General features: G+C 39.2%; 3 protein-coding genes and 1 long non-coding RNA gene across 6 annotated transcripts; 2 read left to right on the top strand and 2 right to left on the bottom strand.

Moving 5' to 3' along the window:
* Positions 1-582: 582 nt before the first annotated feature.
* Positions 583-7,063, bottom strand: LOC117593475. Its single transcript, XR_004574887.1, has 3 exons — positions 6,885-7,063; positions 6,650-6,755; positions 583-975 (listed from the first exon to the last, which is right to left on the bottom strand). It is a non-coding gene; the product is annotated as an uncharacterized LOC117593475 (long non-coding RNA).
* On the top strand, positions 994-6,031 carry LOC105019108 (chymotrypsin-like protease CTRL-1). Its single transcript, XM_010885028.3, has 7 exons — positions 994-1,097; positions 1,361-1,461; positions 1,631-1,710; positions 4,181-4,262; positions 4,391-4,571; positions 5,259-5,389; positions 5,523-6,031. Exons 1-7 carry the CDS (start codon positions 1,052-1,054, stop codon positions 5,682-5,684), a joined length of 783 nt encoding a protein of 260 aa, XP_010883330.1. The 5' UTR covers positions 994-1,051; the 3' UTR covers positions 5,685-6,031.
* Positions 7,064-17,130: 10,067 nt separating the features above from the next.
* LOC105019110 (C3a anaphylatoxin chemotactic receptor) lies at positions 17,131-20,372 on the top strand. The gene is made up of 2 exons (XM_010885031.4): positions 17,131-17,210; positions 18,143-20,372. The coding sequence occupies exons 1-2, from the start codon at positions 17,201-17,203 to the stop codon at positions 19,213-19,215; spliced, it is 1,083 nt and encodes a 360-aa protein (XP_010883333.1). The 5' UTR covers positions 17,131-17,200; the 3' UTR covers positions 19,216-20,372.
* Positions 20,373-20,378: 6 nt separating this feature from the next.
* Positions 20,379-26,573, bottom strand: lin37 (lin-37 DREAM MuvB core complex component). 3 transcript variants are annotated; one of them, NM_001311031.1, is given in 11 exon segments: positions 21,429-21,590; positions 21,617-22,273; positions 22,454-22,527; positions 23,189-23,320; positions 23,451-23,611; positions 23,746-23,831; positions 23,926-23,955; positions 24,060-24,107; positions 25,755-25,830; positions 26,060-26,111; positions 26,475-26,512. In NM_001311031.1, coding segments are annotated over 9 exon segments (729 nt in total). In that variant the 5' UTR covers positions 26,094-26,111; positions 26,475-26,512; the 3' UTR covers positions 21,429-21,590; positions 21,617-22,185.
* Between the last annotated feature and the right edge of the window lie 418 nt (positions 26,574-26,991).

Raw genomic sequence — 26,991 nt, 5'->3', positions numbered from 1 at the left:
CCTGACAACCCCATTGAAACAGGAAATGATCAATGACAACAAGAAATTTCCTAGACACTAAAAGCAATATCAATTCTTTTTAAAATTATTATTATTTTGGTTTTATTTATAGTATTCTTCAAGGGTGCCAAACATTTTGCCACAAATCATTTTGGCAGAATATACTTTTCAGTAGATAAAAAAAAACTTTTACAGGAATGTTTTTTCTAAAAGAATAGTCACCAATTTCTCCAAACTTTTGAGGGAAATTTGAATAATTGTATGTATTATTCATATTATATTAATGTTTTTGTTATATTAACTTTCTTGATGGGTGGCAATATATTTTTGATCAGATCTAGAAAATCTCACATGTTGAAATGGGGGGAAATACTTGGAGCAACTTAAAAAAGAAAATACAAAAATAATGCATGTTTATGATAACAAATTTGTTATATTTCACCACCCAATGTTGTACCTGCTGTGTGAATTATTATATATATTTTTATTTATAATCAGATGTTTGCTTGTACAATTACAAATTGCTTGTACAGATACCTGAAACCCCAAAAGAACAGGCAATAATGTGTTGAAGCACAGAGGGTTGGAAAACCTTAATAGTAAGGTCAAAAGATGGCAAGATGAATGGCCTTATATTTTAAGGCCACATTGTTCATCAAGATACTAAAATGTTCAGCTTACCCATGGGTCACTAAAGTCCATTCTGAACTTCAGTTGAACAGCGTGATTAGACACCAAAGAATAAACAGCAAGGTCATTTCAGAGGACAAACTGTGGTGGGGTCTGTCCATATTCTCTACACAGCATAAAGATAAAGATATGACTGCATCTTTCCCTGGAAAAGTTGCGCAAATCCTTGTTTGCTTAGGCTTCACATGCATACAGACCAGCATGCATGGCAAACACGTTTACTTGACTCTACCTGAGATTTTCCCACCTGTTTTCTCCGGTCAGTCAGATCTTGGGAGTCACCAGCTGTGGATGATACCACACAAGGTATAAGAGGGAGAGGGACATGGAAACGTAAAGAACAGTCTACTAGACTTCAGCCATGCTTTGGATCCTCAGCTGTCTTGCTCTTGTGGCCTCTGTCTGGGGTAGGTGAAATTAGCATTAACATCTGGTAATATTAACTGAATACATCTTTATTCACATTGGTGAGTCCTGTATGAGACGAATGAAAAGAAGCCCTGACTAAGGAGTAGTCAAAATCTCCTGTCATACTTTTGCAATAACTTTGGGCATGTTTGTCGATGTTATGTGGGATGTTATTGTTATGTGGGATTTTGATCAACAGCAGCCCACTACATGATGCTATGGTGTCATTTGAGACTGACCTGACAGTGTATTTCTGCCCTAGGTTGTGGAGTGCCTAGCATCCCACCTCAGGTGAGCGGCTTGAAAATAGTGAATGGACAGAATGCTGTGTCTGGATCCTGGCCCTGGCAGGTTTCCCTTCAGGTAACCTCATTCCCACTCTTTCATCAATACATTCTGGCAATGCAGTTATGATTAGCTGGCCAAAGAAGATGGTTTAGGTGAACAATAATTTTGGAAAACCCCACATGCTGATTTCTAATCTGGTCTAACATATGACCTGCCATCGGCTCCATGTCTCTCACACACTCAGGATTCCACTGGATTCCATTTCTGTGGAGGCTCCCTGATCAGTCAGAACTGGGTTGTCACTGCTGCCCACTGCCGTGTGACGTAAGTATCACTATTATCATTGTTATTATTATTCAGGTATGCAAATTGCGTCTAAAAAAACTATTGATACAATAGATGCAATACTATCGTTCCAACTTTTTATAAAAAACACACATCAATAGTTACACGTGTTTTAATAGTAACTGCATCAATTTGATTCATTAAGCTAACTTTACATTGTTGAATAGAAAGTCATATAACTGTGACATATTACAGATGTCTAGGAAATCATTTGATCATCTTGATCATCTTTTTACAGTTTAGCCCATACAGAAAATAAATGTATTTTAAATATATTTTTGAATACATTTGGAAAATATATTTCCGAACACATTTGGAAAATATATGTCAAGATGTTTATAATTGCATGTCTAATTACACTGTAGCATTGGACAGGCTGTGTTATGAACCTGCAACAGTCTAACCCCTCACCATTACTCCAAACACAATTAAGCGTTTAGAGGGGCAAGTAATGGTCTTACCACGTTTGCTATTAGAATATATTGGTGACCATAAGATGAAATGTATTTTGGTAATGTATATCTATAAAATGTGTTTCAACACCTAGATGTGATATAATCAATATGTTGGTAATTGCATTTAATCTTTTTACTGTCACAGGACCTGAAAATAGTTTATTTTGTAAAATTGTAATCAGAGCATTTTTGACGGTGAAATACATTTGAACAAAACTGAAATGTATTTATACATTTTCAAATACATTTCAGAATAAAAGCTGAAATATATTTTGAATAAAGTTAAATGTATTTATACATTTTCAAATATATTTCAGAGTAAAAGGTGAATTACATTTTGATACCTGAAATGTATTTTGAATAAAGATAAATGTATGTATACATTTTAAAATACATTTCAGAAAAAAAGGAGAAATACATTTTGATACCTGAAATTTATTTTTAATTAAGTTAATGTATTCGACATATATTCATCATATATTCTACATACATTTAGCATTGCAAAATATATATTTATTTTCCATATGGGAGTCCTTCACCAGGCACTCTTATCCAAATCAACTTAGTTATGCCATTTACTAGCATTATTTTATCTTAGGTTATATAGGTTTAACTTTAACATGTCTAGCAAAACAAGAAAAGGAACCAGGCAAGCCTAGTTCTTCCGGCCCATCATTAGAAGGGACGAATGTTGTTGCCCAAACTGGATTCAATTTGCGGTTTAGACAGAATGTGTCTTTAACCACAACGCTATTTAAATAGCCGGTGTGGGTGCACGTGATACATGTGCAGAGATGTGGTGTCTATTTGCTTGCATTGACAAACCAATTAGCCAAAACTCCATGGTTTCCTACATTAATTAACATCCAAACACACTACATTCAGCACGTTAAATTAGAAAGAGATGTACTGTAGATGGATAGCTAATAGTACATATAATGAAAACAATGACTCGATTTGACCCAGTCACCTGCGTTATAAACAAGTTTAAAAAAGTACTAAAAGCACAAGACCAATTCCATCTGTCCAACAGCTATATTTAGTTATTTATGTAAATAATTAACCATAATTGCCCAAGAATGGAACATGTAGCACTCCAGCGTTTACAAAAATCTTGCTAAAAGTCATGCCATCCACCTCTACACACTGTCATCTAGCACTCAGATAATAATTAAAGCCAAATAGCTTTACTTGAAAGGCATTTGTTTGACATTCTTTGTATTAATATCTTATGGCCTACATTATTAAATGCCTTGTTCCTGTTTGGTCATCTTCTGCAAATGTAGCATTTATCTGTAAAACTCTACTAATCACTACCAAAACTTAGACGCATTCTGGTTCTAATGATTCAACTACTCTTTTATATCTCATATTATGTTTTAAAAACAATACTGATCAAACCTTTACTGTCGGTGTAGTGAAGCTGTAGTGTTTTGACTACTTGCTGCCAACATCTCTACCTCATTTTTATTGGAAACAATCCTCTTTTCCTTCTGAACAATATAGAATGAAATGTGTAACTTAAGTCGTGCATGAACGACACATTCACCTCATAATTCCTCAAGTCTCAATAATCACTACTGCTAAAATATAGTTTTTTGTGGTTACTCGTCTGCTCTTTATAATTAGGGTAGTTGATATCAAAACATCTAATCATGCTGAAAACCTTCAGCTCTGTTTTGAGACTATTTGAGACTAGTCTTGAGTGAACAGAATCATGAACTTTAACCAAAACCAACTTTGCCTTTGGTAAAATGATATGATATATATTTTTTAAAGTAAAAAAGGTTAGAAAACGTCTTCCATCTCCGCAAGATTAATTAATTAATTAATAATTAAGCTCTAGGACATTCGCTAGTAAACAAAAAAAGTTGTTTCATTTGATAGTGCTTTATTGGCAAATGTTTATAAGTAAATATAGCATTTGTCTTAGATGCATTGAGGTTAGATGTGTTCATTCATTCACACTGTAATCTTTTTTGTGTCGTTCCCAGACCTGGCCGTCACCGTGTGATCCTAGGAGAGCACGATCGCCAATCCAATGCTGAGCAGCTCCAGATCAAAACCATATCCAAGGTGAGTTCAAGAGCTGGTGGGGGTATCCACTCACTTAACTTAAGAATGCCTGCAGAGATCTGAAACTGTTCACTTTGAAGGTGAATGGCTGAATGATCTGTGTCAACATCTTTCCTTGATCCCTGCAGGCTATTACACATCCCTACTACAACAGCCAGACCTTTAACAATGATGTGACCCTACTGAAGCTGTCCTCCCCTGCCCAAATCACCTCTCGTGTGTCCCCTGTGTGCCTGGCCTACTCCAGCACATCCTTCCCCACTGGAACCCGTTGTGTTACCACTGGCTGGGGAAAGACAGGAACTACCTGTGAGTGTCTGCACAAGCTCCTGAACTATTATACTGTAAAATTGATTTATAGTACATGTAAGACTATTACACGTATAGTATAACACACCACACATTGTGTTTTTCTAATCACTATACTAACATACTCTCAATTCCATGGCTGCCCAGAAAACTGTTGCATCATATCTAAAGGTCACTCCTTTTCCTTCCTCATTCTTCATTAAGTTTCCTCACCCTGTGGTTGCAACATACTGTACAGCTTGCACTATTTCTTGTACTTCACTTGTCTCCTCCAGACCTTGCAGTGGTCTGTGGCGTTGACTTAAGAGGCAGCATACACAGCTCTGGAAAAAATTAAGATACCACTGCACCTTTTTCTTTCCATTCCAAAAAAGTCGAAAAGGAAGGTTTTGAGTGAGGAACAGAAGATTTAAAATTAAGAGACCAATGCAAATTGAATGCTTCTGTTCCTCACTCAAAACTTTACTTTTCAACTTTTTTGGAAAGGAAAAGTTGCAGTGGCCTCAATGTTTTCCGGAGCTGTATTGGGTTAAGAAAGTATTGCAAGCTCACTCCACAGCTAGACTGAATGATTGGAACGTTGTCAAGGAGGGCAGTCATGTGCGTTGCTAAGAAGAGTACTGCGAGTTCAACGCCAATGTGGGGCCAGCAACAACATCCTAACCATGTCCCCTCTCCTCTCCATAGCAAGCCCCCGTATCCTCCAGCAGGTGGCCCTTCCCCTGCTGAGCTCTGCACAGTGCAAGCAATACTGGGGCCAGAACAGAATTACTGATGCCATGATTTGTGCTGGCGCCTCTGGAGTGTCCTCTTGCCAGGTAACTGATTGACCTTAAATATCATCCTGGAGTAAGGAGAGTCCACCACGCATGAGATAGACCACAACTCTAAGGTGATCACGTTGTTCTCCACAATACAGTGCTCCTAATCCTTTCTTCTGTCCAATCACAGGGTGATTCTGGTGGTCCTCTGGTTTGTCAGAGTGGCGGGGTGTGGTCTCAAGTGGGGATTGTGTCCTGGGGCACCAGCAACTGCAATGTGCAAACTCCTGCGGTCTACTCCCGTGTCTCCTACCTGAGAGGCTGGATCGACCAGACGGTCGCTTCCAACTAATCACAGCAGACCACAGCGGCAGTGTCTATCTTTCCATGATCATTTTAGTTATTTAGCAGAGGCTCTTAGTCAGAGAAACTTACAGGAACATTTAGGGTGAAATGCATTGTTCAAGGGCACATTCTTACATGTTGGCTCAAAGATTCGAATCAGCAATCATTCATCACAGAACCTCTCTTTCCTGCCAAGTCTAATGTGTGATGACACACTGGCTTGGTCCAACTAGATTTCCGATTGGTTACTGACCTTTCAACGTGTCCCAAGCATAGTAGCTAATTTTGTTCTCACTGTCTAATTGGTTCAAATGTAAGTGAAAACAATGATTTAAATAAATATGTAGAAAGACATTGCTTCTGTTTGCTTTTGGACATCAAGAGAATGCTGAGAGAGACAACACGCAGGACAGTCACAAAAAACATTTAAACCAGCATTTTTAGAAGTATACCCACTGTGACACCATCAAGGCAAATAAGACATTTCTCCATGATAAGGTAATTCTGTAACCTTTAGCTCAGCTTCCAGTACATCACAAATACAAAGTGAAAAGACAATGTAAGAGCATTTCAATGTATTTTCACAATGGGCTTTTTCTGGAGAAATGTCTAAGCCACATAGCACCTCCGCAGCTGTTTCACCTGAGCTTATGGGGGCATGTGTGTTACCCGTTTCTTGCCCCAATGTTAGCTCATCTGTATCCTCGCTGGTGGTCCTCGCTGCAGCCACCAAAAAAGTGTTTAAGCACTGCTCCTATTCATACCACAACCCCCCACAAGCCAGTGTCACACTGCTACTGTTGATGTTAGCTATGGACTGAACACCAGCCCATTCTTAAATCCAGACATGGCGACTTGTTGGCTATATTTGCCATTTTTATCACAAAGTAAACCATCCACGTGAATTGTGTACATCCGAAAAGACAAGCACAAAGTGCAACCATAAAGCTATGTATAGTCCACTTCACCTACCATATTTCGTTTGATGAGCAAGACATCCACATAGCCACACAGGCCAGCGATATTTTATGTCAAAGCTATACATTTCTCCACGAGTCTTGTGCCAAGCGGCATCCACCTAGACATAGAAAGATGTTTTTTATTTTAAGAAATATATTTTAATAAAAATATGTTATAGTATTAATCAACCATAAAATACTTTAATATTTAGTATTGACTAGCTTGAAAAGACAGTACAGTCCAATACCTATAAAGTGCTCACATCTGCTTGATCAACCTATCAACAAAAATAATCCTGTTTTATCCTGTATCGTTCGAGACGAAATAGTTATGAGCACTTTTTACAAACTAAATAACTTACGGAGCTACTTCCTGTGCTTTGTCCACCCATAGACATAATAATGACTAAACACCGCATCGACCGCTACTGCCTACTGGCGCTGAGGAGCCGTGGGGCCGCCATCTTGGACCGGTCCGCCGCTCCACTCAGTGTAATTTGTTTTGGCAGGTGAAATGAGCTGTCAGCGCATTTAATTAATCATACCTCAGTAAATACCTTACTGATTTTCACGAGGTTTTTTTTGCTGCAAAGGTCATACATGTAGCTATGATACAGAACACATGGTTCGGCATATTTTAATATTGATAGTGGGCTTAACAGTAATAGAATATTCTGATATATGATATAAAGGGACCAGACGTCCGAGATCAAAACTGTGAAAATAATCCCCAAAAAGGGAGAAAAACAGGGACATTTCCAGTTTGACTATTATTCTGATTGAAACACCTAATGTGTAAACAGTAGCAGTAAAGTCATATATATATATATATATATTTCTCTCTCTCTCATTTCACAGCCCCCCTCCCAACATACACACATGGGTCCAAGTGTAAAATAGCAGGATGAAATGAGAAGTGACAGTTTTTATTTAAACTGCACATTTACTTTGTTGAAACTACCTTGAAAAGTCTGCAAACTTAATGTAGCAATTTTCAAAACACAGTTACAAGTGCTTTTCAGAACCCAGAGGGAAAGAGATCAGGGTTAAGACAATCACAAACACATAATGTAAGGATAAACTTCATTATACACAATCTCACAAACCCAGTGTAAGGCAAAGGAGACCAAAATGTGGATTCCTGGAGACACACACCATGAGGCTAGAGTTCATGAAACACAGAGGTATTTACAGACCCACCAACACTTACAGCAGTATTCACATATAATGTGACAGACCACTGTTTCCAGGCAGTTTTAAGCCATTGCTTTCAGTTTCAGTGTAAATCTTGTCACAATTATGACAGATATGACATAAAGATACTATGTGTGATGAGTAAGGTTAAATTACAGATATAAAGCTTAGAATTCGTTTTGGGATGCTGGAATTTAGGATTAAAGTCTTGAATTGTCGTGGAACCACACACATGCACACGCTCTAAAAGCCCTGAAAGAGGCCAGTTTTTTGCACAGCTTCTTCCTCGTGCTCCCTTTCTGCAGTTCAAGAGAGGTGAGTTTGGTTATGTGGGCCAGCCTTATTTTGAGAAACACAGACACGAACAATGACAACAAGTCAGAATGATGGTTGTCGATGCCAAACTGAGTCTCTTCAATGTGTTCCCCAAGCAGAAAAACATCCTCCGTTCCAATCTCCTCCCGGACGATGTGTGTGACAGTCGACACCTTAGGAGCTTGTATTGGTGAAGCTTGGCGGATCACCCTCTCTGCAGCACTCAGCACCTTATTAAAATAATACATTATATTTATATAGTGCTTTACACAGGTGAGACACCACACCGAACCATCAGGCGGCGGAAGATGGCCTGGAAATGGCGTGCCGATGGATTGTTATTCCAGCCGCCTTGTACGGAAACAAGGCACATTTCTCACAAGACATAAAGATATTCATTAGGTATATTTTCCAAATTGTAATTAAAAGAACACCTACCTGACACTCTGATTGAATTAAATAGGAGCTCCATGTGATCTTGGCTGAACCTGTAGGTGAGCACATACCGCTGAACTAAATAATAAGCTTGTTTGAAAACCATTCTACTATCAGATGTTCTGTTGCCTTTATTTTAAGTGGGGTGAGTATGAGACATGAGAGGTAACTTACTTTTGTTAGGGTGAATTACACGTGAATAATACAGTGTTGGGCAAGTTACTTGGAAATTACAGTGAGCTAAGCTATTAGTTACTCTGTCATGAATAAAGCTTCACTACACAAAAGCTACCACCCAGTCAAATGTAGCAAGCTAAGTAACACAAACACAGCAGTAGGCTAGGTCATTACATAGGAAGCTACTTTAAGTTGTGCTAATTTCACATGACAAGAAAAGTAGCTTGTGTGGCCAAGTTACTTGGTAAATAAAGGAGTAACTACTACTGTAAAGTTACTTGATTATGGAAATAGTGAAGCTACCACCAAAATACTAAGTTACTAGCTAAGCTAGTACTGCCCAACAATGATAATACCGTCTTTTATTTACATAAATATATATGATAGTCTGTGCCACTTGTGTAAAATTAGCTGGCCAATGTTATACCAGTAATATTTGCTTTCTCTACAATAGCATTCTTGAGTCAGTTGTAATCTAAGTCAGTGTTATAGAATATGACTTATCAAGCCTCAGATCGCTGGGTGAACACCGGCTGGTGCAGTAAACATAGCCTAGCTAGCTGGATACGATTTCATTACAGTAATATCAAAGATCCTTGCTCCTTCTCAACTCTCTGGTAATATTCTAGTCAAAAATACAACCAATAATATGGTATAGTTAAATCTTACTTGTGAAAAGTAATCCCCCGAGCCCTGCTTTCGATGGTCCGCCGATATGAGCAGGAGTATGGTCCACAGTGCTCTGGCATCGTTGCTTCTGCTGCTACGCAAATAGGAGTATGACCGGTCAAAGATGGCGACAGTATTTCTCGCGCCCAGCAGCCAATGCGGCGTCTACTCTTTATTATGTCTATGGGTCCACCCAAGCGTGCCGCACAAGCCCTGAAAAGTGAAGCCAAAACGTCTCGATCGCCCCCTGGTGAGTGGTCCCAGTATAGGTCATAAACCCCGCCCTCCCCATGTTATTCAATGGGACGCGAGACCAACTAAACAATTAAATTACCCTTCAAATATATTTTTTCCGAAGCTGGTTTCTGTCATTTACTGTAGTTTGTATCACGCTAATGTAAATTCAAGAGTTTATTTTTAAAATAAGTTGGTTTTTAGTTAGTTATTTAATGCTCTAAAAACGGTGGTGTGACGTCGTGATTCACAGCTGTGATTGACAGCTATCTGAGCCGAGGAGCCACTGAAGCACAATCAGGCTTTTTTCGCGATCTTTGGAGGACTGAGGAAATTGGAGCTTTACATTTAATGTCTAAATTTCTATAATTGATATAATTTCACACGGACATAATGGGTTGTTCTGCAGTACATTGTGCTAACCGATCTGGCATTTCCAATCGATCTTTTAATTTTTTTCGGTAAATTAAATGTATAAGCTATTTAATTAGTAAATAAATGTAATGGGCTAGCTAACGTTAGCTAAAAGACAACAAGCCTCGTTAATAGCCATGTTAATAGCTAGCAGGTGATCGTTAGCTAGAAGTTACCAATTATTTTTGTATTAGGCCTATTCTAAATTAAGGTTAAACATGATGTAAGTTAGGCTATAACATATCGTCTAGGTTTAACAAGCAAAGGTTGTACTGTACTTGGACTTGCGATTGATTACGGTATGCGCATTCTGCGAGGGAGAGTGAGGGCGGGGCACAGGGGTGGGGCCGTTGATTTCGCGGCTTTACGGCTTTACTTCCTGCTCGCTACTGCGCATAACTACTGCACAGAACTGCTCCCAAGATCGTTATCTGCGCAGGCGCAAGTCCAAGATGTCAGCGCCGTATCGGGACACTGGCGGCTTCAGTTTTCATCAATGGAAAAGAGCGAAAGGGCGTTGTCCATTTTTTTTACAGTCTATGGGTCCACCTATGTGGAACATAATAAATTGCTCCCTATTCCCCGGATGAGTACCGAATGCACTAAAAGGGGCAGAAATAAAGCCTCTTCTAAAAAAATCTGGATCAGTGCCTTCTGAACTCGATGCCTTCTTGAAGACAAATAATATAGATTAAATACTCCAGTCCGGTTTCAGACTCCAGTGTAATGTTAAAATATGACATAAGTATGAATAAATAGTTTAAAAGCATGAATAAGTTGGAAGGTAAAAGTGATTCATTTAATATAAGTTAATTAAAATGTTTACAACAAAAATGTTATGTTTAAGATTAAAATAAAATTAATGTCGCTGCCCCTTTAAGGGTCTAGTGACGCAAGACGCAGCACCTGAGTGACGCCGCAGTTGAGACCTGAGGGAGAGAGCGGGAGGAAAATCAGAGAGAACGAGTGGTGGCTAATAAGCAGGGAAAAGAGTAGGAAAGTTGATTTTGCAGTTGAAAAACATAACTTACCTGGTCGACAACTGACAGGGATTTTATGAGAACTAAGCCACACCGGTTTTAGTCAGTTTTTTTGGGTGTTGAAGCTCGGTCGGAGCGAGGATTGGTCTGCAGCGTGCAGGCGTGCATGTGCATAGACTGGATTCAAGATGGCGAGCCAGGCCCAGACCTTCAATTCATCTTCTCCATCGTACCAGTGAGGAAATCTCCTGCGTATGGTGACTCGCTGCCAGAGTGGTAAGAGTGTCAGGAATTGTTTTTGAACTGAACTGGGAACTGATTGAATTATTATTTTTGGACTGAAGCGAAATTAAACTTATAATTGAACTGAATAATTGAACTCACATTTTGAACTTGAATTTAAGGTGTTATACTTTTATTTTCATATTGAGTTCATATTTTTGAATGTGATCCGAAATGATTGTGGTCCACTTTGATTTGATTGTGTAATTGAAGGTGTTCTTTTACCCTTAAAAGAAAGGGAAAAAGGAGTTAACTCAAGAAGAAAAATAGGATTTCAAAATTAGGTGCAACCTAGGAAAAAGACTGGTCTAACTTAGAACAAAAAGAGGGAAATACCCTTTCATTTATTATACTTACTTCAATATTAAGAACCTGCAGGGTATTTTTGTTTTGTGTACTGTATTTTATAAGTGTGTTTTGTGTTCAGTAAATTGCCTGCCTTTTGAATTTAAAGCAACGGTCTCTGGTGTAATTATTTTCTCCTCCCCACTCCTTTGAACCTAGATCTGGTCCAGTGGCGCAGTAAGTGGTGCGATACCGGTGCTACACCAGCATAGCACTGAGACTGCTCTCATGAAAGTGGTTTTAATGACTTTTAAATGACATTGGACAAAGGTCTTGCATCCAACCTGTTGCTTATAGACCTTACTATTGTTTTCAACACCATTGATCACTCCTTTCTTTTGGAGAGATTGGAAACCCATGTTGGGCTACGCGGACACGTTCTTGCCTGGTTTCGATCCTATTTATCAGAAAGATATCAGTTCACATCTGTGAATGCCCTGTTCTCTGACAAATCAAACATATGTTTTGGTGTTCCTCAGGGCTCAGCCCTGGGACCTCTCTTGGTTGAAAAGTGAGGAAGTGAGGAACAGAAGCGTTGAATTTGCAGTGGTCTCTTAATTTTAACCCTTCTGTTCCTCACTCAAAACCTTCCTTTTCAACTTTTTTGGAAAGGAAAGAAAAAGGTGTAGTGGTCTCCTCGTTTTTTCAGGAGGTGTATATGCAGACTGGACTAGGCCATTCCAGGACCTTAATGTGCTTCTTCTTGAGCCACTCCTTTGTTGCCTTGGCCGTCTGTTTTGGGTCATTGTCATGCTGGAATACCCATCCCGACCCATTTTCAATGCCCTGGCTGATGGAATGAGGTTCTCACCCAAGATATGACGGTACATGGCCCCGTCCATCGTCCCTTTAATGCGGTGAAGTTGTCCTGTCCCCTTAGCAGAAAAACACCCCCAAAGCATAATGTTCCCACCTCCATGTTTGATGGTGGGGATGGTGTTCTTGGGGTCATAGGCAGCATTCTTCCACCTCCAAACACGGTGAGTTGAGGCCAAAGAGCTACATTTTGAGTTGTCCTGTCCCCTTAGCTGAAAAATTCCCCCAAAACATAATGTTTCTACCTCCATGTTTGACGGTGGGGATGGTGTTCTTGGGGTCATAGGCAGCATTCCTGCACCTCCAAACAAGGCGAGTTGAGTTGATGCCAAAGAGTTCCATTTCGGTCTCATCTGGCCACAACACTTTCACCCAGTTCTGCTCTGAATCATTCAGATGTTCACAGGCAAACTTCAGATGGGCCTGTACATGTGCTTTCTTGAGCAGGGGGACCTTGCGGGCGCGGCAGGATTTCAGTCCTTCACGGCTTAGTGTGTTACCAATTGTTTTCTTGGTGACTATGGTCCCAGCTGCCTTGAGATCATTGATAAGATCCTCCCGTGTAGTTCTGGGCCGATTCCTCACTGTTCCCATGATCATTGCAAATTCACAAGGTGAGATCTTGCATGGAGCCCCAGACAGAGGGAGATTGACAGTTCTTTTGTGTTTCTTCAATTTGCGAATAATCACACCAACTGTTTTTACCTTCTCACTAAGCTGCTTGGTGATGGTCTTGTAGCCCATTCCAGCCATGTGTAGGTCTACAATCTTGTCCCAGTTGTTTCCTCTATGTTTCTATGTTGTTTCCTGGAAATAACCTAGTTATGGGCAATTCCAGCGTTATGGACATGACATTTGCAGTCAAAACATAAAATATAAATTCTCAGAAAATGCATTTAATACCAATATATTTAAATGTCTGTTGATATGTCCATACTCCCTTAATAAAGGAGTACAGACATTAGAAAAATATCAATCTACACATGCATTTTATATTTAATATGAGGGAAATACACATGCGTTATGGACATGACTAAAAAAAGACGCAAGTTTGTGGGAGACAATATACTTTGTTGAAATTCTGTGAATTAAAATGCACAAGCCAAAATAAATAATACCAGCCGAATGGATGAGTGTCGGCTCTCTATAGAACATACATTATTTATTTTAGTTTTAAAAAATCAATTTATGAGGAAAAACGGACGTTACGGATATGACTTCTTTCCGTTATGGATGTGACCGTTACGAAATCATCACCTGGCTGACGCTGGAAAACTTGAACAGAGACCTTTTTGTGGGTCTCTTTTTATTTGAAACAACAAACATCTGAGACATCAGTAAGGTAAGTCTGCACAATTAATCAAATTTAAACTGAAATCACCGTGTTATAGATTAGTTCACGCATATCTCTCATGCTGCTAAACTGTAACCGGTATGTGAGCATGTTCAAAACTCAATTCGGGCATGATATTGCTTGCTTGATGTGTTTTTATCATCAAGGTGTTTACTTTAGACCCCGAAAGATATGGAATTGATAATGCTAAGATACATAATCATTATATATACAGTTTATCATATCGATATTCTCCGGAGTTAAGAGCACCGGTTTCCCCTCAGTCCCGTCAGTGAATTGAAACGCTGTCTGATTGTAACAGTGTGTTGGCCTGTGTCTATATAGAACAAACAGTCTGGAGAGCGTTTTTTTTTTTGCAAGCAAAAAAGCAATCATGTCACAATGATCGCAATATTATGTTTTGTGTCAAACTAATCGCAATGTTTATACCCGTTTTGCGTTGTTGAATGCGCAATCGTGCTTTAAAATAGCCACATTATTGCAAAATTAGCCAATGCATTGAAATAATAATTGAAATGTTATTGTCTTAAGTCAAAATCACAATGATTACTTCATTTCATTAAGCCCGATGGGTTTTTGCCACGTTTATATTGGTTTGGATGTCAGGAGGATCAAGACGATCTGTGTGAAAGAGACGCCCAAAATAATTACCAATTACTGCAAATAAAGTAGAGATTTTGTCCAGAAATCGCAGATCTACAATCACCACAGAAATAACTGCCTTTGACCACAGAGGGCGTGCGCAGGAAAGAAAGTGAGTCATCACAGAAGGTGCGTCTCATATTTCTCTCTCTCTCTCACACACGCGCACGCACACTCCATGGTACTAGTATTAATTGATTTCTAAAAAGTTCTGATGTACAGTAATAGAGATCAATTTAATATATGTGTGGGGTTTTTTTAACAGTAAAATGATGAAAGTCCAAGGTGAGTTTAAATAAGTTTGACTTCTTTCCACTCCATTTCAAGCAATAGATCGATTTATATTGTAAAGTTGATGAATTTATCTTTTCGTATTGATTTAATCAGAATGTTTCTTGATTGCCTTTGTTATGTGTCATTATATTGCTTGAAATAAATAAATGAATTAATGAATTAAACAAATATGCGCTGGTCAAATCATGCATGATTTAATGTGAAGCGTCCGTAACGGTCACGTCCGTAACGCATAATTAGTTTGTTTAGAGCAATTAAGTGAGATGATTTGTCAATCATAACTAGAATGGACATATTTTGGCTTTGTACATAAAGTTTCAAATTAATTGTAATAATAATGATTATACAATCTAAACTTATTCTTTAAATCGTTACGGACGTGACACAGCACTTAAGCGTCGTGACTTCCTAAATATAGCCTTTATAAATTTAAAGGGAAATGCAGTTATAACAAAGTGAGTGTATTTATATCTCAGTCATGCCCCCGTCTTTCTGCAAAATCCTTACTATCAACATAAAGTATAATTAAAGGAGTCTTTGATCCCTCTTTTTAAAGCATGAAATAGGTTTGTATAAAAAAAGCAATTTTAGTATCTGTGCACACCTTATCTGAGGTGAATAAACAGAAATTTCCTTAAAATTTACATGACAGCACATCAATACAATAAAATACAGATCCAAATGGACAACTTAGAAAGGGTTTAGATTTTTTTATGATAACTTTTTCACAGCAAGGTTGACATTTGCGTGGAATTGCCCTTATAACCTTGTTATTTCCATCCTGCCAAATAATGTGGTACCAATAAATTTTAATTTGAAACATTGTTTCAGTTCAAACGTCTGTGTCACACTCAGGGAAAGGCAGGACACGAGGCGCAGAGCGAGTACAGGGAAACACCCTTTTAATGGTCTCCGTGCCAAACAGAATAGAAAACAACAAAAGGAGAGGCAAAGCTCGAACTGAGGCAAACCACAAAGGGCTCAAACAATGAACCACAAACTCACAACACGTGACAGCTGCCTCTAATTGGGGACAATCAAAAATGGAACCCAAAAATGCAGAGAGGCACCTCTGTGGTCAAGCCCTGACTGTGGCCCCCAGGCACATAGAGATGCCCAGAGGCCCCAAGGTGCATAGAGTTGCCTAGATGCCCCCAGCCAGGACCTGACAGGACTCCCCCCAAAGCGTGGGCTTCCAACCGCAAGACTGGAACATCCAAGGGGGGAGGGCAACGCCGGGACAAGGCAGGACAGGGCTCTGGAGCTGAGGGAGGCTCCACCCCCGAGGCAGGACGGGACACCGGGACAGGAGGGAAGCTCCGCACCCAAGGCAGGATGGGATGCCGGAACAGGAGGGAGGCTCCACCCCCTAGCCAGGACAGGGTTTTATTTTTATACTTTTATTCAAAAACATCTGAGCCTCATGGGTGCTCTTAAGTGATTATCCAAGACATCCTGTTTAACTGGGACATAAACACACTGTATGAGGTAAAACACAGGCTAAACTCCCTTAATCATCCATTAACATGGCAAAGGCCAGAAGACATTCAAATGAAATGAGATTAAGTTGTTCAGCTTAAAAAATCAGCCACTGGCTATATAAAGACAGCTACATGTCTGAACATATCTCCATCATTATCACTGGAACTTGGTTTATTACTAGATTCTATGGTCTGATGAGATAAAACGTAAGCTTTTTCGCAAAACAAACACCAGTGGGTATGGTGTAAAAAGAGCCAAAGTCATGCAGAAACAACCTAATACCCACTGTGGTGTGTAGTGGTGGATATGTGATGTTGGGCTGTTTTTCTTTCAAAAGTCCTGGGAACCATGTTAGGATACATGGGAACATTGATTCCAACAAGTACCAGGAGGCTAAAACCGGGTCGACAATGGATCTTTCAGCAAGACCATGACCCAAATGATACATCCAAATACACAATAACATGTTTCCCTGACTACAGGGTCAAGCTTTTTAGCAATGGTCATCACAGTCCCAGGCCAAGTAAGGATGAAGAACTTGGAAGGATCTGAAGTATGAAAATGTATGCACTCGGATAAAATCAAGTGAAGCATGACAAATTTTTCCCCCTCAAGGATTTCAGTTTGTTTTTCAGTTGAATTGTTCACATTATAGGTCACAATAAAAGTGGAAAACTTTCTGACATGATTTATCTTTGTCTCATTCTTTTGCATAACAAAAACCTGACATTTTAACAGGGGTGTGTAGAATTTTTATATCCACTGTAGTTGTGTCAAGCTAGCAAACCACGCCATTTCTGCAGCATATAAAACAAAACAAATGAATTGGTAAACAGATGTTTTGTGGGAGGGAAGGACGAAGGGCGGGTGCTGTGCAGTCAATTTCATTTCTGGTGAGAGAGTGGATAATATTCATACACTTGAGTAAAGCATGGAAATGGGTAAGATGCTTTAAAATCCAAACTTCTTATAACTTTTAATAATTTTCTCATACTTGAGTGCATACTGTCAGCTTTGATATTTGGGTGTTTTTATCATATTAGATAAACTATTTAGAAATTAAGGTGAGTTTTTTTGTCCACCCATTTTAGGGTGCCAAAAGTATTTGGATAGATTAACATAGTGTACAAATGTTATGTTTACTGCTCGGATATCCTGCATGCAATGATTGCATGAAGTCTGTGATCAATTTACAACACCAGATGCTGGGTATATCTCTGGTGGTGCTCTGATACATCTGCACATCATATATGTTCCTGCTTGTGTGCTATAGCAACAGGTTCTTTCTAATAAGAAAACAACTTAGAATCCTACTGCCCTAATACTTTAGGGCACTCACAACATTAGTGCATGTACAAAAAGTGCTGGAATTATAAAGTGTTAATCTGTAATGAATGAAAATCTCTATTAATAAAATATGAGTATTATTTAATAATAATTAAATAATACTGACATTATTGATGTTTTTTCATTAATTGTAGTAAAATTACTCTTTGTATTGAAACAGTGTGTATAGAAAGACCCACATATCACAAACCTTAATTAATATCAAAATCTGTATTCATGTGTACAGCCATGTCCTTACTCTCATGATAATAAAACAATGCTCATAGGTAGGTACATTATGTCTGTGTATGTACTACAATGAAATTACATGCATTTTTAATGTTATGTTATGTGTGGATGAACACAAAACACATCATGAAGATAAAATAAGTACTTCTCCACTTCCCAGTGCAAAGTTGCAAAATGTGCACTATTTCACAAGATACTGACTGCCACTTCAATGACTTTAATGTTATAATGATCAGCACTTTTTTTCAGAAGTGTTAGCGGCTTAAAGAAAATGTGCCATAATTCTTTCTAATTCCAGACAACTCTACCACGGCACAACCAAACAATGAGACAAGTTGGATGGACTTGGACCAAAAACTGGGCAAATTATCACTGGTTGTCTACTGTGTGGCATTTGTGCTTGGTCCAATTGGCAACGGTTTGGTGATCTATGTGACCAGCTGCAGGATAGAGAAGACAGTCAACTCAGTGTGGTTCCTCAACCTGGCCTTGGCTGACTTCCTCTTCACTTCCCTTCTGCTTCTCTATATCATTAACATCGCCCGTGGCTATGATTGGCCTTTTGGTGACATCCTATGTAAGTTAAACACCATGGTGACTGTGCTTAATATGTTTGCCAGCATCTTCCTCCTTACGGCCATCAGTCTGGATCGCTGTCTATCTACCCTGGCAGTGGTGTGGGCTCAGAACAAGCGCACACCAGGCAAGGCTGAGGTCATCTGTGTGGGAATCTGGCTAGCCTCATTGGTCTGCAGTCTGCCATTCGCTATCTTACGAGAGATTCGGACCTATAATAACAAAAGAACGTGCAGTTATCGACAGTCAATGTCTTTTTCCACATATTTAAGCCTGATCGTGTTCCGGTTCCTAGTGGGCTTTCTCATCCCCTTCCTAGTCATCATTGGCTCTTACATTGCCATAGTGCTGCGTGCCAGGCGCCTCCGGAGGGGAATCAATCGCAGGTCATTCCGGATCATTGCCTCCATTATTCTCGCCTTCTTTATCTGCTGGATGCCTTTCCATGTCTTCCAGTTTCTGGACTATATGATTAGCAACATGCCAGCCCTTCATATGGTGGTGCTTATTGGGAATCCTCTGTCCAGCAGTCTTGCCTTCCTCAACAGCTGTCTGAATCCAATCCTGTATGTCTTCATGTGTGATGAATTCCAAAAAAAACTGCGGAAGTCTGTGCTTCTAGTGTTCGAAAAAGCCCTTGCAGAGGATCATGGGATTAGCTTTATGTCATCATCCCGCTCACTGAGCTCCCACCTTTCCCGGATTTCCCGTAAATCTGAGTCTGCGGCTCCAGGAGAGGACACCGCCACGTCTCTGGTGACCAGGTCTAACAGTCAAGTGGCAACCGAGGTATAAGAAGAGACAAGGGCTTGAACATCTGCATTAAAGAATTATTGGACTGTAGGGTGCATTGAGAAAGTTTTCAAACCCCTTCACTTTCTCCCCATTGTGTTGTGTTGTGGACATAGTTTATAATTAATTCCGTTATTATATTTTGCCATCAATTTACACAAAGTACTCTATAATGACAGAGCTAAAACCTATATAAAATATTATATTCTGCATTATATAAACTCTAACCACAGAGGTAATGATTTATTTGTAATTGAACACAGTCAGATGTATGTATATATTAATACTGATCATTAGGACTGTTATAATCTTGTGAAATGAATATTCTGTAGAGTTAAGGATGTATTGTAGCTGGCCTTCACTCACATGGGATGACTACTGACCTCTGGTTATTCAGGAGAACCAGAATTTTACATAGGGTTAGGTTAGAGTTAAAATTGTAATATTGATTCAGTTATATTTTACCATCAATTTACACTAAGTTCTCTATGACAGAGCTAAAAAAATTGAAATGTGTACCAATTGATTGACAATAAAAAAATGAAATCTATAAGAAAATGTTATATTCTGGATTATATAAACTCTGCCCAAGGGAGATTGTGCTCAAACCACAGATGAAATGATTTATTTGTAATTGCACAGTCAGATGTATGTATATTTAATACTGATCATTAAGACTGTTGAAATAAAAATCAGGTTAGCTTAGGGTTAATATGGTATAATTACCTATTAACTTTACATAGGGTTAGCTTAGGGTTAATATGGTAATATTACCTTTTAACTTTACATAGGGTTTGGGTTAATATGGTAATATTACCTTTTAACTTTACATAGGGTTTGGGTTAATATGGTAATATTACCTATTAACTTTACATAGCCGTCAGTCTTGTATCATTTACGGCCTGGCCTTCTGTGTAGGCACCTCCGGTACCAACAAATGGAAGAGGAATGTTATGACATGTGTAGAATGATAACAATATGACTACAGATGATTGTTGTTGGCCTTTGTACACAGTGATTCACTCACTTTTTGCTGTGATGTTTTCACTCAGTTGTGTGTTTTATTTGATTCACTCAGAAGAGTTACGTAACACAATCAAATTTAAATAAAAAATGTACAAGCACACTCCAGAAAGAATGCTTTAACTGCTACACTATAAGCTGCCTCTGCAATCCCCTGATAACCAATTAGAGAAGTACAGTGATGTCATACCTGGTATATGGTCAAATCTGTAATTGCTACTACTAACCCTTGGTTAATAGTAGCAATTATTTATTAATCAAGGGTTTGTGTTATATTGCCAACACACCACAGCAAATGACTGCATTGTATTTAACAAACCTTACCTATAGCATATTGCTTTTTTTAGCACAACCCGTGACTCAGTGTAGCTAAAGGAGGCCAGAATGGTGGAATGCGGCAGACCATAGCTGTAAAAAAATTTATACTTAATATGACTCTGGACAAATGTCTTACCATAAAATGGTTCTCCATAAAAGCAACATTCAGGATATAAAATTTTACAAATGACAGATGATGGCAACTGTAAACGCAGACCTGAATAAGGATTCATAATGTAGCCAAGACTAGGCCCTAATGCTCAACAGCATATTTACTGGTTTTCCAACTCAGTCAACTGTTAAAGTATATCAGCTCACATCTGCCTGTACATAAAGAACATAAACGCTCCTGTAGCCAAAAGCCATGGTTGTAAGGACAACAAGCACACCTTAGCTGCAACACCCCTCATATTATCAATAAATCACATTAAATTAGCAAAACATTAAGTCAGGCAATACCATGAAAACAATTAGATTTTAAAATTCAAATCTCATGCTTTAGTTAAAAAGGGAGACCTGCATCAAAAGCAATTAGCTTGGTAGCAAACAATTAAGGTCCAGCACCCCTACAATGGTGGACAAACGTGTATGAGAATGGACTCACCGACCGACAAATGGACTAAGCCCACTCATCGGTGGCGAACTGAAAATAAGTGAGCCTGGGATTGCGGAGGCTGTGACAGAACAGCAACTCCTGCAGCCCTACATGGATACATCAGAAAAATATTTTAGGAAGCTGGGATATGGGTGGTCTGAAAACAAATATTTACTTACGGAATCCTGGAATGCAGTGCCGCAAAACTTGGACAAAGAAGGTACTCAATCTGTTTACAAACAATGCATGACTCATAGTGGCAACTGATAAAATACTTGGTAAAGTGCATCACAAGATCATTTATTATGATACAAATCTCAATGTAATGTTTTAGTAATATTCCAATACACAAGGTGACCTGTGGGCCCACCCATCATCCTTAACAAAGAATTGCAACATTTTCTTAGGGGAATAATTACTAATAGCTTCAAGCAATTGTTGGACATAGAGCCAACAAGCAATTGTTGGCTCTATGCATGCAACACCCTCACAGAGGGAGAAGGGTTTTGCTAGCGCGGGCACAGCGTCAAGAATACAGCGCCCCCACCTCAGCTGCTACAACAAATGTGGTGTCACTGCCAAAACACAAAATTGGAGAACCCCAATTGTGTTACATAGCAATATGTTGTGATGTCAGTCGCGGGTTTTGATAGTAAACCTATTAAAACAACTCACCCACAGATGGCTCATTAGCTTGCAGCTAATGTTCACACGTTTCTATCAAATCGCTTCAGATGGGGGAGAGCAATTTAACCCATTGACACTGTGCTTGAGCAACCCTTGACCCTGCTCTCCCTGAGGGAGATAGTGTTGTGCATACAGGGACAGTCCAACATTTGCTTACAAACAAATTTAGACAAATCTTAGATACTGGTCATTATTTCCCTTGGGGTTCTTCTTCTTGGCAGTACATGTTGAGAATGGGTTCCACGTGTCTCCTTTTGAACAGAGCACTGGTTTAGAATACTCCCCTTTGGCTCTTAAGAGCATTCCTCTCCTCCCTCTGCTATAGGATGCTGCCAGGGAAGAATTCCAAGCTAGCGGTCATACATTTCCTTCATTTCTTTCAGGATCTTGATGCTCTCACTGTACCTCAGCTGATTCTTGTTAGATGACTCTTTCCATCTGAACAGAGTGGCACACAAAATGATCAATGACAAACGTGTTACGACTTACGTACTTGAGTTTTTCTTTTATCTAATCCAAATGAAAGTCGGTTCAATAGTATATATAAACTCACCAATCCATTCATCAGTTTTAACAAACAGTTGTGAGCTTGTGATTATTTATATGCCTTGGACTTACTTCTGCCTGATCTTTTTCCAGCGTTCCATGTGGTTGTATATGAGGGGACCAGACACAGGAGCTGTATCTGTAAACTGAATCAAGTGTTTGACTAAATATTTTAAGCAATTGACTAGTTGATTCAGGTGAGCAAGATCAGGGCTACAACTAAATGGTGAGATGTTTGGGATCACCAGTAGAGGTCTCAGAACCACTGATCTATGAAATAACTGTAACGCAAAAATCAGATATTAAAACATCCAGTACAAACTTCAGACAACTTACAGCAGGCTAAACCAGATGCCTAATATCTAAAAGCTTACCTGTGAATTTCCAGGAATGGGCAATGATATGCATGTCACTGTGAAAGTGATTGAAAAACACTATAAAACCCATCTCTCCTTTAAGTGAGAACGCAACACACGTGTTTCTATTCAATGGCACTCAGGTTAGGGACTGTGAGACCACAAGTCCATGCTCTTGGTTCAATCAGGTGATTTGAAAAGACTGGTAATCTCGCCCGCCAGCTGGAAATTCCTGTAGAATGTTTGCACAAGCAATTCAGGCCTGTCATATTTTGATATGTTGACGATGTGTTTACTTTAGAAATGAATGTTGACATCGCGCTCAATTCTATTGGTTATATTACCTACCAAGTTGGCAATATAAGCTCTGTATATCATTTCATATATTACAAAAAAACACAGGATTTCATTTGGCAAAAATGAAAATGATGCCAAGGATGTGACACACTACCTCGCTGACTACAGGTTTTTCTGTAAGAGGAATCCTCAGATTTAGAGGATCTCCAGAAGGGCTGAGCGGACAGGATGTCGGCGGAGGTAGACGGTACACATTCTGACCCTTTCCATTCAGCATGTCTGTAGCCTGACAAGAAATGTACAGGATAAACAGAGAGAATAAATGCAGAACAGAAACTACCATTTTCAGAACTCAGAGATTACTTTTCATTCTTACACTGTTGACATATATTTCCCCCTTTTTGATGGGTGCTTACCTCTTCCTCCCCCATGGTGCGTGTGGGGCTTGGGGAAGTAGGTCTCTCTCGGACTCCTGGGTTGTTTCTCATCCAGGCTCGGCAGATAGGGTAAAGTGGGGTACTGTTGTTGAACTGGGCTAGGTCCACACTGCGGTCAAACAACTTGATAATGTAGGCATCTAGCGGAGGAAGAACAAATTATTGTAAGCAGATGCACATTTTGGTGAAAGGGTATAATCAGTGAGTGACAGAGATGAAAGGTTTTCAAAGTTAGGCGAGCTGAGTGTTTGGATGTTTCTGCAGCGAGACTTGCTTTGCTTATGTTGGTTGCTCTCTGTTAAGCCATCGTCCATCTCTTTCCGCTTCTTCCTCCGGTGCTGTGGGAAACGTGATGATGGCCTATAACGACAATGAAAAAGGAAAGAGAATGGGTCAAGGTGTTTGAGTGTCTAATAGTCAAGAGTCTTAAAAAAAAATTATGAAGGAGGCTCACCGCTTCCCAGCAGAGGATGGAGACAAATCCCTATGGAAATAAATTTGGTCATTAGTGAAACTAAAGAATTAAACTACAACAGACTTGAGTCAGTCAACACAAATAACCTCAAATGATAACAAAAACGGTCATACTTGCTTAGAGAGTCCGCCGCCATCTTTGACTCGTCTTCATTTTGCTCCCTGAGAAACAGCAGACAACATCACAAATAATCCTCAATAGACAGTACATAGCAAGTAGTAGTTTGAAAAGGGTGCGAACTGGACAAATGATTTCAACATGCAAGGCCTAGCAACATGCAAGCACCAGGCATTGTGTGATGATTTAACAATTTTTGAAGCAAAACTTTTTACACCTTAGAGGGGAGTAATTTCTGGCCGATATGGCAGTAGAGGATGATTAAGGGTGTATTGATGAAAAAACTATATATTTCAAAGAAGCTGTGTGTAGATATTTCAGTGCATTTGGAAAGAATTCTACCCCTTTTCACTTTTTCCACATTTTGTTGTGTATAACCCTTATTTAAAAAAATCTACACAACAATACCCCACAATGACCAACCAAAAATAGGTTTAGAAATGTTTGCAAATGTCACTTTTAGAAAAAATTTGCAAACTGAAATGTCACTTTTACTATTTACTATTCCAACCCTTTGCTTCAAAACTCGAAATTGAGCACAAGTGCATCCTGTTCCTATTGATCATCCTTGACATGTTTTTAAAACTTGATTGGAGACCACCTGCAGTAAATTCAATTTTGTTTGAAGATAATTTGGAAAAACATACACTGTATATATGGTCCCAACCTGATAGCAAAAAAACTAAAACATGAGGTTGAAGAAATTCCCCTTAGTGCTCAAACACAGAATTGTGTCCAAGCATCTGGGGAAGGGTAACCAAAAGTTTCCAACAGTCTTCCAATAACTGAACACCAAGGCCCTTGGTGGAGAAGGGCCTTGGTCAGTGAAGTGACCAAGAAACTGATGGCCACTCTGACAGAGCTCCAGGTTTCCTGTGTGGAATTGGGACAGCCTTCCAGAATGACAACCATCTCTGCAGAACTCCACCAATCACATCTTTATGACTGAGTAATGGTAGAGTGGCCAAATGGAAGCCACTCCTCATTCAAAGGCACCTAAAGGACTCTCAGACCATGAGACCCAACACTGTCTGGTCTGATGAAACCAAGATTGAACTCTTTGGCATGAAAGCCAAGCATAACATATGGAGTAAACCAGGCACTGTTCATCACCTGGCCAATACCTTCTCTGCGGTAACACATAGTGGTGGCAGCCTAATGCTGTCGGGATGTTTTTCAGCAGCCGGGACTGGAAGACTGGTAAGGATTCAGGGAGCAAAGTTTGGACAGATCCTTGATGAAAACCTGCTCAGCACCTCAAACTAGGCTAAAGGTTCTTTAATACGTTTCTTTAAATATGTTCTACCCTCCAATTTTCACCACTCCCCAGTTCAAATTGTACTCGACCACACGCGACCCTTCCAGTTGGCCCGGTAGAGTTAAAGATAGTGACACGGCCTAGGCTTCCACGCTAAGACATTATGCTTTTTTACTTATAATTATTAATTATTTTTAACACTTCATGTTCAATCATTATCATTATTAATGGCCTACAGTCACTACCACCACTAAAAAGTATTTACCAAACACAAACACTTCACACAATAAGTAATGACATCATCCTAAGTAGGTTGGTGTGTTTCTCAGACCTTTCTACCTCCAAGGAAAACAAAATGCTCATGTGGCAATTAAGTTTCCATTTAAAACCTCTAATTGAACTGAATCTTTAAAAATAAAGTCAAAACACCAACCTCTCGCTGTCGCTTTTCTCCACCAGACCTTGTAATACTGCATCTAGTCGACTGCGTGCACCACTACCCTCTGGATCTGTCAAATATAATTCAAAGCTTGACACATAATTGATTGAACTACAACAGATAACAGATAATTCCAGAAAACAGTAGTTAGTGCTAGACAGGTGCCACTGTTACTACTGTATGCCTCAGTCCCTGAGCAGTAAAGAACAGAATATATCAATACAAGTATATCAATACTGTTCTCTGTTGCTCAGGGACTGTTATTGTAGCTCAATGCGTTTTGGGAAATGAACTCTCACCTGGCTTCTCAGTCTTGATTTTGACATGGTGCATGATCAGCTTCACTTCACACTGAAAAAAATAAAAAAACATGAACGTAAATATTTAGCAAGCCAGCAATGGCTCGCTATAAAATATGCATAGCAAGTTGGTAGCTACAGCTAACATTTACTTGCTAATAATGATTATATGGTACAGGGAAACTCAACGCATTTGGATTCTGTTACTGTATCTACTGTATAGTGCGAATTGATAACTGTAGCTAGCTAGCCAAGTTAGCTGCAAGATAGCTACGTATTTTCTTGATTTGAGTAAACGTATGAAGCTATATAACAAGGTAATATAATGACATATGTATACATTACTCAACATTTCTCAACTGCAGATCATCTACGTTGTTAGTTATTTATGTAAAAGATACTGTATTTTGTTTACCTCCCGAAAACTACTTAGTTTGCTGGCTTCTGTGGCTTGTGGTCAGATTTGTTTCATTAGACTTTCCTCTTCCGCGCGCAAGTCGTTTGTTTTCTACTGATTGGACAACCTGGAGTTAACTATACGATTTCTATTGGTTCAGATTTATGTCAGTCATATATTAACGCTTTATAGATTGGACAGAAATGATCGTGGTGAAGAATTATGTCCTATGCGAACGGCACCTTAAACTTCCGGAATCAGTTTAACAGTTAAATTAAAAGTTATCATTAATGAAACCTGTAATAAAATGCAGGCAAATCTAGTCTATATTATTCATATACGCAGTCCATACCAAATCTAAAACTATTATATTTATCAGTTTGGTTGCCTGGTAACTGGTTCTAAAACGTACAACAGCTGTTATACCGGAAGGCGGGCTGCGTGAGTCGTGTTTTCTTTCATTGCTCAGTCCAGTGATAGCTGAACTCGGGATGTTGAAGACATTATATGGCAAGTACCTGCTTTTCAGTTATGT

This window comes from Esox lucius, chromosome 20 (assembly GCF_011004845.1).
Source record: "Esox lucius isolate fEsoLuc1 chromosome 20, fEsoLuc1.pri, whole genome shotgun sequence".
NCBI lineage: Eukaryota > Metazoa > Chordata > Actinopteri > Esociformes > Esocidae > Esox > Esox lucius.
This window is presented reverse-complemented; position numbering and strand designations above follow the sequence as displayed.

What these genes read in the sequence shown, in the direction of transcription:
- LOC105019108 (XM_010885028.3), top strand. Translation starts at nt 1,052, where the DNA reads ATGCTTTGGATCCTCAGCTGTCTTGCTCTTGTGGCCTCTGTCTGGG. An exon ending in TCTTGTGGCCTCTGTCTGGG is followed by an intron (nt 1,098 to 1,360) that starts GTAGGTGAAATT and finishes TTTCTGCCCTAG; the next exon opens with GTTGTGGAGTGCCTAGCATC. An exon ending in CTGGAGTGTCCTCTTGCCAG is followed by an intron (nt 5,390 to 5,522) that starts GTAACTGATTGA and finishes GTCCAATCACAG; the next exon opens with GGTGATTCTGGTGGTCCTCT.
- lin37 (XM_034288547.1), bottom strand. Translation starts at nt 26,093, where the DNA reads ATGCACCATGTCAAAATCAAGACTGAGAAGCCAG. An exon ending in AAAAACCTGTAGTCAGCGAG is followed by an intron (nt 22,528 to 23,188) that starts GTAGTGTGTCAC and finishes CACTTGATTCAG; the next exon opens with TTTACAGATACAGCTCCTGT. An exon ending in TGGAAAAAGATCAGGCAGAA is followed by an intron (nt 22,274 to 22,453) that starts GTAAGTCCAAGG and finishes CACTCTGTTCAG; the next exon opens with ATGGAAAGAGTCATCTAACA.